The sequence below is a fragment of the Leguminivora glycinivorella genome, chromosome Z, assembly GCF_023078275.1.
Source record: "Leguminivora glycinivorella isolate SPB_JAAS2020 chromosome Z, LegGlyc_1.1, whole genome shotgun sequence".
In the NCBI taxonomy this organism is placed as follows: domain Eukaryota; kingdom Metazoa; phylum Arthropoda; class Insecta; order Lepidoptera; family Tortricidae; genus Leguminivora; species Leguminivora glycinivorella.
Genome location: NC_062998.1, coordinates 14,533,257 through 14,547,670, shown reverse-complemented (window position 1 = coordinate 14,547,670; position 14,414 = coordinate 14,533,257). Strand labels below are relative to the sequence as shown.

At 36.8% G+C, this 14,414-nt stretch overlaps 1 protein-coding gene across 1 annotated transcript in view; it reads right to left on the bottom strand.

Annotated features, from left to right (window-relative positions):
- LOC125241696 (DNA-directed RNA polymerase I subunit RPA2) overlaps window positions 1-14,414 on the bottom strand; it is a 68,378-nt gene that overhangs the window by 28,991 nt on the left and 24,973 nt on the right. Inside the window, exons 13-16 of the mRNA XM_048150292.1 lie at window positions 12,209-12,294; window positions 10,878-11,073; window positions 10,182-10,396; window positions 2,067-2,205 (exon numbers count right to left, since the gene is read on the bottom strand). Coding sequence (XP_048006249.1) covers window positions 2,067-2,205; window positions 10,182-10,396; window positions 10,878-11,073; window positions 12,209-12,294 — 636 coding nt within the window. The remainder of the gene's footprint in view (window positions 1-2,066; window positions 2,206-10,181; window positions 10,397-10,877; window positions 11,074-12,208; window positions 12,295-14,414) is intronic.

The window sequence follows — 14,414 nt, the reverse complement described above, 5'->3', positions numbered from 1 at the left end:
ATCTGTTTAAATAAAATGACAATGCACATATTGTTTCAGATCAAGGGTCCTTACGCAACAGTGAATGAGTGCCGGAAGAACCTCTTTACTAGAAAAGATCGACACTTGGAGAACATACCTCCTTCCGAGGCTGCCTTACTTCATCATATACTGCCATTTGTCTCAGACTGGGGCTAAAGACATGCCAACCACACCCTTGCTGCCGACGCATTAGGACACCACGGACTCCACTGCCAGTCTATTGCTGGCCGAATTTTGTGACACGCTGCACTTAACGATTTAATCCGCAAGGCTCTCGGCACAGCGAACATACCGACAACCCTCGAAACTGTCGGCTTGTCAGCAGCAGACGGAAAGCGGCCTGATGGTTGCTCGCTTTTGCCTTGGTTTCTGGGACGACCCTTGGCGTGGGGCGTGACCTGTGTGGATACCTTGGCTCCGTCCAACGTCTAACGCTCGGCCCAGAAACCAGGGACTGCTGCTGCAAAACGCCCAGTTTAAACGCGCAAATATGCATTTTTAAAAAACAACTACATATTTGCGGCAATTGCATTTGAAACATTTGGACCATGGTCATCAGACACCAAGCAGTTCGTGAAGGAAGCTTCCACCAAACTTGTCTGGGTGTTTGGTGACATACGCATAGGCTTTTACATCATATTTTTATTTAAAGAAAAAGCAAACAGTTGACATTTTTGTTGACTTGAATTTGCAAATTATAGATGCTTTTTTTTTAATTTATTTACCATTAAATTATAAATGTAGTACCAAAAATAAATTCTTTGTTATTAATTTACTCGAAAACTATATCAAACATGACCTAATAGCTAAACCGGGTCTAATAGAGTTTTTAAAATAGAGGTATTTTAAAATTACGCTCGCGGCGTCCCGACGCCGCGCGTCTTAAAGTAATTTTTTTGTGGAACTTACCGTTTGTGAAGGTGGATAAAAGTTATGTTTTTTATAATCTATATTAAATAGGCTTTCATATCATATTTTTTATTTATAGAAAAAGCAAACAGTTTGTCATTTATGATGACTTGAATTTGTAAATCATGGATGAAAATTTCAAATTTTTAATTTTTTTTAAATTTTACTTACCATTAAATTATAATTTTAGTACCAAAAATGAATCCTACGTTATTGATTTACTCGAAAACGATATCAAACATGACCTAATAGCTAAACGGGGTCTAATAGAGTTTCTGAAATAAAGGCATTTTAAAATTACGCTCGCGGCGTACCGACGCCGCGCGTCTTAAAGTATTTTTTATGTGGAACTTAACGTTAGTAAAGGTGGATAAAAGTTATATTTTTTATAATCTATATTAAATAGGCTATCATGTCATATTTTTTATTTATAGAAAAAGCAAACAGTTTGTCATTTATGATGACTTGAATTTGTAAATCATGGATGAAAATTTCAATTTTTTTAATTTTTTTTATTTTATTTACCATTAATTGATAAGTTTAGTACTAAAAACGAATTCTACGTTATTGATTTACTCGAAAACGATACCAAACATGACCTATTAACTAAACGGGGTAAGTTAGAATTTTTCAAACCAAGCCGGGTGAAGCGGTACTTTGACCCCCCCTCCCGGGCCCCAGGGGGGAGGCTCCCGAAGGCTCCCGATCTTAATCGGCTTATTTTGATATAAGGAACAACTGTGCCAAGTTTCATGCTTTGGTCAAAAAATTTAAGGTTTTTCAATAAACTCCCCAACTACAACACACGCTGCCAACACACCTGTATCCGCAGCATGATGCACGCCTTCTTGGGCGCGCTCTGATGGAAGTCCCCGCACAGACGCACGCTGTCCACGAACACCTAGCTATGGAACCGCGACACCACACACTGGCTCATGTCTCCCTGGTAGTTGGCCACAACACACGCTGCCAACACACCTGTATCCGCAGCATGATGCACGCCTTCTTGGGCGCGCTCTGGTGGAAGTCCCCGCACAGACGCACGCTGTCCACGAACACCTAGCTATGGAACCGCGACACCACACACTGGCTCATGTCTCCCTGGTAGTTGGCCACAACACACGCTGCCAACACACCTGTATCCGCAGCATGATGCACGCCTTCTTGGGCGCGCTCTGGTGGAAGTCCCCGCACAGACGCACGCTGTCCACGAAAACCTCCTCTTTGCCGTGGAACCACGACACCACGTACTGGCTCTTGTCACCGTCGTAATAGCTGCACAGAAAAGATAATGTTTAAAATATTTTATGGACTTTATCAATTAACGTTCGGCAATATGAGCATCCTTTGCTCATCAAGGGTTGATGCCTCAAAATAAATTACAGTTTTTACTCTATATGCGCTGCATCGAATACATCCGCACCCTTGTATGTGCGTCTCGCTTTACTTGACGTGGCAATGCAGAAACAAACAATCTAAACCATTTGTTTTATTTCATTATTATAATTATTTTTATACGAAGAAACATCTGCAAACATCTGTTAAGCTTAAAGACAATTAATTAGATTCAAAAAATATGTAAACGATTTTAGTCACTGCGTAAATGATACGTATTATTTTTTTCTGCTTCATATGTTTTTGTCAAAGAGGATCGAGTATTATAGAGAGTTACTGTCAAAGTAAAATGTGTAATCACAGTGCATAGACAGCCATCTCTCGGCACAAGATTAAAACTTCAGAACCTTAGTTTTGACGGTTTTGACAATTTGTCCCTTAATCTAAGCTTGATAATTATGTATTAAAATGTCAAATATTAACATTAGCGCCATCTAGCCGAGCGTTCCCCAAAAGTGTATTGCCATCTAGGTCACCGTACCTTTTTCGGTACGGTTTTGAGGTACGTTTTTTTCTTAGACTTTATCTGTCTATACGGAGTTACATATGTCTTTGGTTTTCGTACAATAAATTAATAACAACTCAGTTACTAATAGTAACTGAAGTAATAAATATGCAATGTGGATGTCGTGAACCTTTCGTCACGTTTATTTGTTACATGAACGAGGATTTTTACACGTTCATGCTCTAGTGTACGAATAATCGGGGTTTATGATAATGTTGATTGACGTTAATTAATATTGACGTACTAGAGGCAAAAGTGATAATAAATGTGTTAGTTACTCGTAGGTTCCATGTTTGTTAGAACGAATATGAAATATCGACATTCGATAGTAAAAATCACAAGAATAACAACAAAAATAGTTCTCTTTACTCTCTCGTTAGGTACTTCACCTTTTTCAGTGTAGTATCCTTGCACTAAATCTACTGAATACAAGGCAAACTAGATAGGTAAGTACATTACTACTATTGGCAGTATAAAGTGGTTTCTCAGTATTAGGTCCTTACAACCACCAGGTCGAGAGATGGCAGTCTATGAACTGTGGCTACACATTTTGACAGTATACTCGTTGTATGACTCGGTCAGTAAACTAGGCGTAGGCGACGGAACGACCAACCTCCATACTGGCAGCCTGGCCGAAATGGATGCCGCTGCCAGCGCGTGTCTTTTGTTTTTTGTATATTTTTTTCTTAGAGCAACAAATGGTTTATTTTGCACACATTTTGTAAATAATATGTGTAAGTAGTTTGTAAATATATTGTGCTTTTTCGTAAGTATTTAGTGTAGTTTTTAGTGTTTTATTTACCGTTATCGGTCCGATCACCTACACTAGGTCTATATCCCTTAAATGCATGAATTTTTCTTTTAACGAGATATTATGTGATAGACAATATTTTTCTGACTCTGCGAAAAAAAATATTTAAGATCGATTTTTATATTAAATCAGTGTTAGAAGTTAAATAGGCCAAATCTTATTTATATAAATATATCGTAATTGGTAAGTTTTATTTAAAAAAAATACTACTATTAAAAAGGTACATTTATTACTATTTGTGAAACCTTTATGATAAAATGTTTAAACATAAACTAATTACTAACTCCGAAAAAATCAGCCTAGATCACATACTAAAAATTGCTATCGTTCTGTTTTTCACACTTTTCGGCCATTTCATCTTAATCCTTAAATAATAATTAGTAAATCATTATATTATTTAATTTATTTAATTGTATATTAAATAATAATAAATAATTTTAATCCACTCAAAATAAACAGATAACTAAACACTAACAGGGTTTCCACTACTAAACCCAAAAAAAAAATTCCCTGACTTTTCCCTGACTTTCCATGACTATTTAAGAAAATTTCCCTGACCAAATTTTCAATTTTTATCGCTTTTGCTTAGGGATCATCCACATATTACGTCACACCAAATTTCAGGTTTTTGGACTCCTCCCCCCTCCTATGTCACGCTTTTTTGTATCCCTTTAACTGGGATTGTCACATTTAGTATGACCCCCCCCCCTTACACTGTGACGTAATATATGGATGACGCCTTAGGGTTGCAAAAAAAAGTTATTTTTCTCTGTCTTGAAAAAAAAAACCTAAAAGTTTTTAAGGATCACTCGTGCGTCTGTCTGTCTTTCTGTCAATCCAATTTTTTTCCGGAATATGTTTGTTTTCTAAAGTACGAAATATTAAAATTTGCAAGGCAGTTCATACTTTTGTACCTAAGGTAAACTTTAATTTCTGGTTTTATAAAACTAACGTAAACGAAATCTGTAGTTGGTAGTTATCGCCATTTACTTTTGGCTATACCAGTGCCGGTCCGTGCATCATGGTAGAGCGAATTTGGGTTTCGGCGCCCTTTGATATCCTACACTAGAAAAAAATATCTCGCGAGCGCAGCGAGCGCGAATTTTTTTCCCCTTTTTTACGTTCCTGGGACTAGTAGTAATTATTATGTACATAACATAGGAAACAAAATGGAGTACCTAGTCTATCAGAGCAGAGTAGTTATGTGCAAGTTGCGGAATGATTCCAAAAAAATCATAAATTTCATGAAAAATTCACGAAACTTTCACGAAAAATAAAGGGAATTTAAATTTATGAAATGAATAAACGCGAGCGAAGCGAGCGCGAAATTTTTTCTTTGTTGTCAGCGTCGGGATGCCCATTTAGGTGTTTTGCCACTACATGATGCCTTTAGGTTTCCAAGTGTTTGAAGTTCTCTCATCGTCACGCTTATTATCCTCCTATGCTCCTTTGACTCATAGAAATTGCGCCTCTATGTGACGTTTTGCGCCATTAGCTTTATGAGGAACTCCGCTTTGAATTGTCGGATAGATACTTGGACAGCGACGTAACTTTGTCTTTGTCGTTTTCACATCGCCCTAACAGAAGCACCTGACTTATGAATGTTGTACATGGTGACATTGTGGTGCAACTTTCTAGTTAATCTGAATCACAATAACTGAATCGATTCCCGGGTAGGGCACGCAATTTAAAAAAAAATGTGGATTTTCCACATCTACGATTTTGGGCCGGATAAATTAAGGTCAGCTAGAGCATGAAGATATATCTCGTTAGCAATCACTGGGATGGGGGCCAGGTACTATACTTGTCATGAAAAGTCTAAAGAGACAATTTTAAGTGGCCTTAAAATCACTACCGGGAATCCATCTTTGCTGTCATGGATGTGGCCAACCCAAGAAATCATATTATTTTTTCAATACTTTTTGATTTTTTTTCTTGGTGCCAAATTTTTCCCTGACCTCCAAATAATTTCCCTGACTTTCCCTGACTTTCCATGACCACTATGAGCTTCCCTGACTTTTCCCTGACTTTCCCTGACTTTCCAGAAAGTGGACACCCTGACTAATAACAATAAAAACTTAGAACTATCAAAATAAACTATTCCCTGTCGTTCCCGGTGCAAAAGTGCCCATGACGCTCGCAGCGTTTCCGCGTTGAATTACAATGGACAGCTTTTGCACCAGGAACGACTCGGAGCGGGGGCTTTCTCCTTTTTGCCTGAGTCGACGGCCTAATTCGCGTGCAAAGCACTTCGCGTCTGTTCCCCAGCTCCCCGCCGTCTCTACCGCGAATGGGACAAATATGTAGCCCGGGCCAATGGGAAGATAAATAATTAATAATAATTAAGCAATAAATGTGATTTTGGATAGCTACATATCGAGCCACGGGCCATCAAATATATGATGCATATATACATCACCATGCATTTAAGACGTGGTAGCGTATATATTAGCGGCAGATATACCAATGTATCTCAGTAATTACACAACCGATTAGAATATTGAATGACAATTTTACTATTGAGGATATTTACTACATTATTGTAATCGTCGTTACACGATTATTTAACTTTCATAGCAGAGATTTTCGGCTCAAAGATGACTCTTTTTTTACAAAGATTTGGTTGGTACAGACAAATGGGACGGATTTAAAGCTTTAAACTTACCATGTAGATTAGTCGCAACACACACTTCAATAATATCACTGTGATTTATCGAATAATTGTTGTTTTCTATACTATAAGCGGTAAAAACCGTTTTTCCGCATACGTCCTTATAGAATAAGCTAGCGCGCAAGCATTTTTGTATGAGATCGCTGCCCCTTCACTCCGCCGTCACCGGCCACAAGCGTAGGACGTTAGTCGTTTTTGCTTCTAAAAACAAAGTCCACAAAAAGCTCATCCGTGAGAAAAACACTACATAAAATGGCGAATAAACCAGGTAAAATCAGAAAAAGAAAGGCTATGATGATTGAACGTGCTAAGAATATGGTAAAGAAAAGGTAAATATTATCATTTGACTTACTATTTGTCACATCGTCTAATCAAATGAGTTTTTTTAAAGTATTTGTCAAAGAGTTTAGATATCTAGACAAAATTTCATCTGATTGAAATAGTTCTAACGTCCTGGAATATGGAGATATAAATAAATAAATAAAATAAAAAACTATTAACAAGTACCTATACCTTTCTATATAATTAAATTTAACATCATACAACGTATATTTAATAATTAACAGTATTAAAAAGGTTTTATTAAACAAAATTTATTTCAATATTTGGTAATGAACACATATTTCAGAAAATTAGAACAGAGTTTGAAAATCAAACCATTGGAGTCGTCATTGGATCAAATGTCATGTGATTCGGAAGAGTATGTATCTTTTTATGATTTTCTGAAGCATTAAGGTATTGTGACTATTGAGATGCAAACAAATTATTTTATTTTATAGGAAACGCGACAATGCTCCACTGAAATACACCGAATTAGAAAATGTGACTGTTTAGTTTTAATACCAGTTTCGGAACGTTTCTAAATTGTTTACATGTCATGTCTCACTCGCACATCATTTTATCATATATATTTATTTCGTATGGGGAATGGGGCATGCGCAAAAGACGCTATTTATATTTGGAACTAAGTTTAAAAATTTTATGATAAGAGAAAAAATAATGTCAGTGGAAGAAAGAAAATTGACGTCCACGGCGGTGGTGGACTGCGGATACGGCGAGCGGAAAAGCCGTACCATATTACGCGGCGACCTACAACACGAAGCGCGGGTGAGTGTAGGGCTTATTTATATATATATTATCCTTATCCTCTATATCTTATTATATCCTTTAAGTTCTCTTCATTTTTGTTTTGCACCCCGAAACGGTGAAAATCTTCCTTAGGTGCCGATTTCCGGACAGAACCAGCGCCCTTTTGTCCAAAGAACCCAAACTCACGCCAATCGAGTGGCGGGGAGGTTCTTTGGTACAGTGACATTCACGTAAGATTAAAAATAACATTCCTAAATATTGCCAGTGGTTATGGTTTGGCACGTAGATTGTAAATATTCACGTGTATCAATATCAATTTTCAGGTATTATGAGGATGGCAAAAACATACCACGTGACGACGAAGTCACTTCTAAAGCTACAGTAAGAATTTAATGCAATATTTTCAGGAGCTACTTCAAATTAATCAATTTTATTTAATGTATTAACGCAATTGTAGTCCGTACAGTTACATCAAGTCGATTGTTTGTTGGTCGTTGATTTCTTAGCCAAAAGATGAACGGAGCGTTTTCTATATAATAAGGATTTATTTAAGTTTTAATTTGTATGAAAACGGGTATGTTCAAAATATTGTCTTCTGTTACCGCGATAGTTACTCATGAAATAAAACTATGGAAACGGATTAAATCGCGTATAATGAATTTAAAATACATCCCGACGTTTCGAACTCTTTACAGCGTTCGTGGTCAACGGGTGACTGAGGATAAATTAAAATGTGCAAAAGCTACCCACTTACAAGAAATATACTCTGTCAAACAAGTCAGTCAGTAAATAAGAACAAAGAAAACTATAGGTATCCTTTTCTATAGCACCCTAAAGAAAAGGATGCATATAGTTTTCTTTGTTCTTATTTACTGACAGACTTGTTTGACAAAGTATATTAACGAACCATGACCACAAATAATATAGACTTCTAAGGCAGGTTCACACACTATTAATAAAGCTAGCTATATATATATATTTTTTTTTTGAATATTGTATAACTAGCTTTATTAATAGTGTGTGAACCTGCCTTAGAAGTCTATATTATTTATATATATATATATATATATATATTATATAGCTATATACACCGTGTTTCACTTAACACTAAAAACCTGAAAACAGTTTGTTCAGAATCGAGAGTAGAATCGATTGAGCTATATCTTGATGGGGGTAATATTTTTATTTAAATTAGTATTATTAGTTATTTTTTACGTGCCTATTCTATTGTACTCGTAATACAACATTGTGTATATCGCATTGCTAGAGGTTGTTTACCTTTTTTCAGTATTTAGGGGTATTAATACTGGCCGGTTACTTGGACGATTATTTTTTCCGCTACTAGTTTGACGTTGTTTGTCAGTTTAATCTTAATGTTTATCATAAGTCATAACAAATTGAACTCGTACCTAATTACAACCTTGTCATTTTGAATATTGAGTTTATTTGCTTACTGCGATAACCTGTCCAATTTGAAGTTTACTGTGACAAAGCTTTAAAGTGTTTTACAGTGACATCTTAGCTGTCTATTGGTAAACCTTATGTCGTTGCAGTAACGTACACAAATAAATAGTCTTATGGTTTATGATGGTAGTTAGCAATTATTTTATTGAGTGTAGAGCTAAAAGTCAAGTAGAGCTGTACAGAAAATTAAAAATTCAATTTAAAAAAAAGTAACCATCACATTAAAAGATGAATACTCTAGATGAGTTTAAAAAAATAAAAATCAGTTGGGGTGTCTGAGGTTTTGAGTGATACCGGAAACACCGTGTATATATATATTTTTTTTGAATATTGTATAACTAGCTTTATTAATAGTGTGTGAACCTGCCTTAGAAGTCTATATTATTTGTGGTCATGGTTCGTTAATATTTCTTGTAAGTGGGTAGCTTTTGCACATTTTAATTTATCCTCAGTCACCCGTTGACCACGAACGCTGTAAAGAGTTCGAAACGTCGGGATGTATTTTAAATTCATTACACGCGATTTAATCCGTTTCCATAGTTTTATTTCATGGGTATGTTCAACTAAAGAATCTGTACCCAAAACGTGAACTAGGAAAATTTTCTGGTTCATCTTTTAGGTTGCATTCTTTTAGGATTCTAGTAAATGAATTTTGCGTCAAATTAGTTCGTTCAATTCATTTATGTTGTGTCCAGAACATGAACCAAATAAATTAATTCGTCCAAGTCTTAGGTAGTGGTTGCAAAAATGAACGCTTTAATCTTCAGAATATTTCTATATTTTTTAACTAACGCATGTTGTTTTTAAATATTGTAAGACCATTTTATATTAAAACTAATGCATTTACAATAGGCGCAAAGTTAAACTGTTTCCCACAAATGCTACTTTTGCACATAAAATACTGTGTATTTGCTTGAAAGTCCTAACCACAATTATGCGAGTAATATTCACTTCCAATAGGAAGTCTGTAATATCATCCTAATAATTACATACATATGTATATAATGAACGTGTCGAATTAGCAGGTACAAATTATAGTCGTCGGTTATGAATACACAAATTTAAAATATAAAGTACATTACAGCTCTAAGATGTCTATGTCCTACTGCAACGGGCGGTTGCGATCCACGATGACAGTCATGACATTCATGACGTACACAACCGTGTTAAAAAGCGCGCGCACGGGGAAAGATTGCGGGGGGAGCATAGAGGGGACTGCGTGTTGCGGGGTGCAATCGGCACATTTCAGATTTTATTGTTTACCACTTCCACGCCTTAAGGGATATAAGTAGTCGATCCTGTTTGGTAGCACTTACCAGTAGATGGGGTCGTCGGGCTTGATGCGCGCGCCGACGGGCGGCAGGCCGTCGTCGTCGAGGTGGTCGGCCAGCGCGGGCCGCGAGTCGTCGCGGCTGAAGTAGGACGCGTTGTTGGGCAGCTCCACCATCTCCGACTTGTACACCGTGCCGGCCGCGAACCCGCGCTCGTACGCGCCCTTGTTGATGATCATGGCGTCTTCCATGTCGTAGCCCTGTCGTGATACTATTTGTTAAATTTTATCGCTGATAAATGTAGAATAATGGTGGCTATACCGTTGTATTCATCAGGCTAACGATGGTTACAGTATAGACGGGAGACGCCATGTCTGTCACTTTCGATACAAAACATTTTGCTGATGACCACCGATCATATTGTTTCACAAGTACTTTGTAGTTTGCATTGATCTGATCGTGAAATACATCATCACTCACTAAGTAAAAAGCAAGCTGCGTTTACAACCGATTTGTGAGCCCATTGTTCGTCTAAAATTAGGAAGGAAGGTTTTTATGAGAGAAATAACGGCGACAATGTGGTTGGTACCGCAGAGGTACCTAATCGTCCAGGCCGATGTTGTAGTGTTTGAGGCGGAACAGCGGCGTGGAAAGCGTCGACCTACAGTCTACATTTGAGTCGCCAGCGTCGCCGCGTTACGTGCATTCAACATGCAGCGAGCAAAGTGTGCAAGGTGTTACCGTGTAAGAAATAACAGCGACGATGGCGTTGGTGCCGCAGGGATAGTCGTCAAGGCCTATGTTGTCGTAGTGTGTAGGTCGGAACAGGGGCGTGGCAGGCGTCTGCAGCCGGTACAACTTGGTTTCTGCGTTCGTGATCCACGTGTGGATTGGGGTTCCCATGGTTTGTTTCCCCATCTGACACTGGTACATGTTACTGTGAAGAACAAAATCTGTTTTATAATCTGTATTTTGGAAAAAATTGTAGCATTCCATTCATCATTTAAATTTTTTTTTTTTTATTTATTTAAACTTTATTGCACAACTAAAGAAACATGTACAAATGGCGGACTTAATGCCAAAAGGCATTCTCTACCAGTCAACCATTGGGTTAAACAGAGACATACACGGTGTTTCCGGTATCACTCAAAACCTCAGACACCCCAACTGATTTTTATTTTTTTAAACTCATCTAGAGTATTCATCTTTTAATCTGATCGTTACTTTTTTTTTAATTGAATTTTTAATTTTCTGTACAGCTCTACTTGACTTTTAGCTCTACACTCAATAAAATAATTGCTAACTACCATCATAAACCATAAGACTATTTATTTGTGTACGTTACTGCAACGACATAAGGTTTACCAATAGACAGCTAAGATGTCACTGTAAAACACTTTAAAGCTTTGTCACAGTAAACTTCAAATTGGACAGGTAATCGCAGTAAGCAAATAAACTCAATATTCAAAATGACAAGGTTGTAATTAGGTAAGAGTTCAATTTGTTATGACTTATGATAAACATTAAGATTAAACTGACAAACAACGTCAAACTAGTAGCGGAAAAAATAATCGTCCAAGTAACCGGCCAGTATTAATACCCCTAAATACTGAAAAAACGTAAACAACCTCTAGCAATGCGATATACACAATGTTGTATTACGAGTACAATAGAATGGGCACGTAAAAAATAATTAATAATACTAATTTAAATAAAAATATTACCCCCATCAAGATATAGCTCAATCGATTCTACTCTCGATTCTGAACAAAGTGTTTTCAGGTTTTTAGTGTTAAGTGAAACACGGTGTATATGTTGGCGCAGGAGAAATAATAGCTAACAGAGACAAATATAATCGTGACATCAAACATAAATTTACTAAACTCAGGTTGAATACTAATACTTATATAAATTTATATAAAGATAGACTAATATATATAATTACATATATATGATGGTGAACATTATTTGAATTCTTCTGCCAGAAGATGCTTGCGGAGCAGTCGTTTGAAAACGAGTTTGCTTAGGGCTTGTCGAATAGAGAGGGGGAGAGAATTCCAAAGGCGGATTGCCTCGACGGCGAAGGAGTTAGAGACGAAACCAGAACGGTGAGAAGGAATGGAGAGTTTGAGAGAGCGGGAGGAACGTAGTTCACAGCCTGGACGGGGAGTAATGAAAGTGAATTTACATTTCAGATAAATGGGAGAGTAGGGCTCGAACAAAATGGAGAATAACATGCTCAGGATTCTAAAAGACCTACGACGACGAATGGAAAGCCAATTTAACTGGCGACGATATGAAGAAATGTGGTCGTATTTGCGTAGGCCGAAGATAAATCGAATGCCATTGTTAATAAGACGGTCAAGTTTGTTGAGATGCTCCTGTGAGATATTGGTCATGCACGCGTCTGCATAGTCAATGACTGGTAAAATTAGCGCTTGCACGAATAATTTCTTAGTACCGACTGGAAGAAAATTCTTAAATTTATAAAGATAACGGAGCGTTCCACACACCTTACGACTGACTTCAGATACCTGGTCATTTCAAGTAAGGCTTGAGTCTAAAACAAGGCCGAGATCTTTCACTTGCTTAGATATTGGAATGACGGTGCCATCAAACAGGATCGGTGCATTGACACTAGGGTTGCCAACTTTTTTTTAGAGAAATATAGTATTTTAGAAAATTCCATATAAAAAATATACTACACCGAAATAAAATATAGTACGGTACACATAATCGATAACCAAGTAGTAGAGATCGTTCTTTCTGTCCACTCTAAGGGGCTCCATTCGATTTTCATCGACTTTTGACAAGTTTTGTGTTGCATTGGTTCTCTTATTTAAGTATCGTCGAAAGTTGTATGGCCGAATATCACTTTTTTATTCCGCCGCATGTTCATTTCCCAATTTATTGTTTTATTTGCCAAGCTCACATTTACCAACTTAACATTTGGCCTTTTTAGGGTTCCGTAGTCAACTAGGAACCCTTATAGTTTCGCCATGTCTGTCTGTCCGTCCGTTCGTCCGTCCGTCCGTCCGTCCGCGGATAATCTCAGTAACCGTAAGCACTAGAAAGCTGAAATTTGGTACCATTATGTATATCAATCACGCCAACAAAGTGCAAAAATAAAAAATGGAAATTTTTTTTTTATTAGGGTACCCCCCCTACATGTAAAGTGGGGGCTGATATTTTTTTTCATTCCAACCCCAACGTGTGATATATTGTTGGATAGGTATTAAAAATGAATAAGGGTTTACTAAGATCGTTTTTTGATAATATTAATATTTTCGGAAATAATCGCTCCTAAATGAAAAAAAGTGCGTCCCCCCTCTAACTTTTGAACCATATGTTTAAAAAATATGAAAAAAATCACAAAAGTAGAACTTTATAAAGACTTTCTAGGAAAATTGTTTTGAACTTGATAGGTTCAGTAGTTTTTGAGATAAATACGAAAAACTACGGAACCCTACACTGAGCGTGGCCCGACACGCTCTTGGCCGGTTTTTTAAAAAAGCAATATTTCATGTTGTCGAACGTTTTACTTAGCGTCATATATAACTAGTTGTTTATTGTATGTAATGTCCCAAATGTTTTATTGAACACCAACAATATATATGGCATATTTCGAAAAATATGCAATATTGAGTCTTCTATCACTTTCTAAATTTATTGACAAGTATGCAATTTTTACTTACTAGGAAATACGTAATTAACCTAATATTCCTTTAATTTCAATAGTTACCTACTTACTTAAAAAAGCCCAAAACAGGCAAAGAGCGTGTCGGGCCACGCTCAGTGTAGGGTTCCGTAGTTTTTCGTATTTATCTCAAAAACTACTGAACCTATCAAGTTCAAAACAATTTTCCTAGAAAGTCTTTATAAAGTTCTACTTTTGTGATTTTTTTCATATTTTTTAAACATTATGGTTCAAAAGTTAGAGGGGGGGGGGACGCACTTTTTTTCCTTTAGGAGCGATTATTTCCGAAACTGTTAATATTATCAAAAAACGATCTTAGTAAACCCTTATTCATTTTTAAATACCTATCCAACAATATATCACACGTTGGGGTTGGAATGAAAAAAAATATCAGCCCCCACTTTACATGTAGGGGGGGTACCCTAATAAAACATTTTTTTCCATATTTTATTTTTGCACTTTATTAGCGTGATTGATATACATATTGGTACCAAATTTCAGCTTTCTACTGCTAACGGTTGCTGAGATTATCCGCGGACGGACAGACATGGCGAAACTATAAGGGTCCTAGTTGACTACGG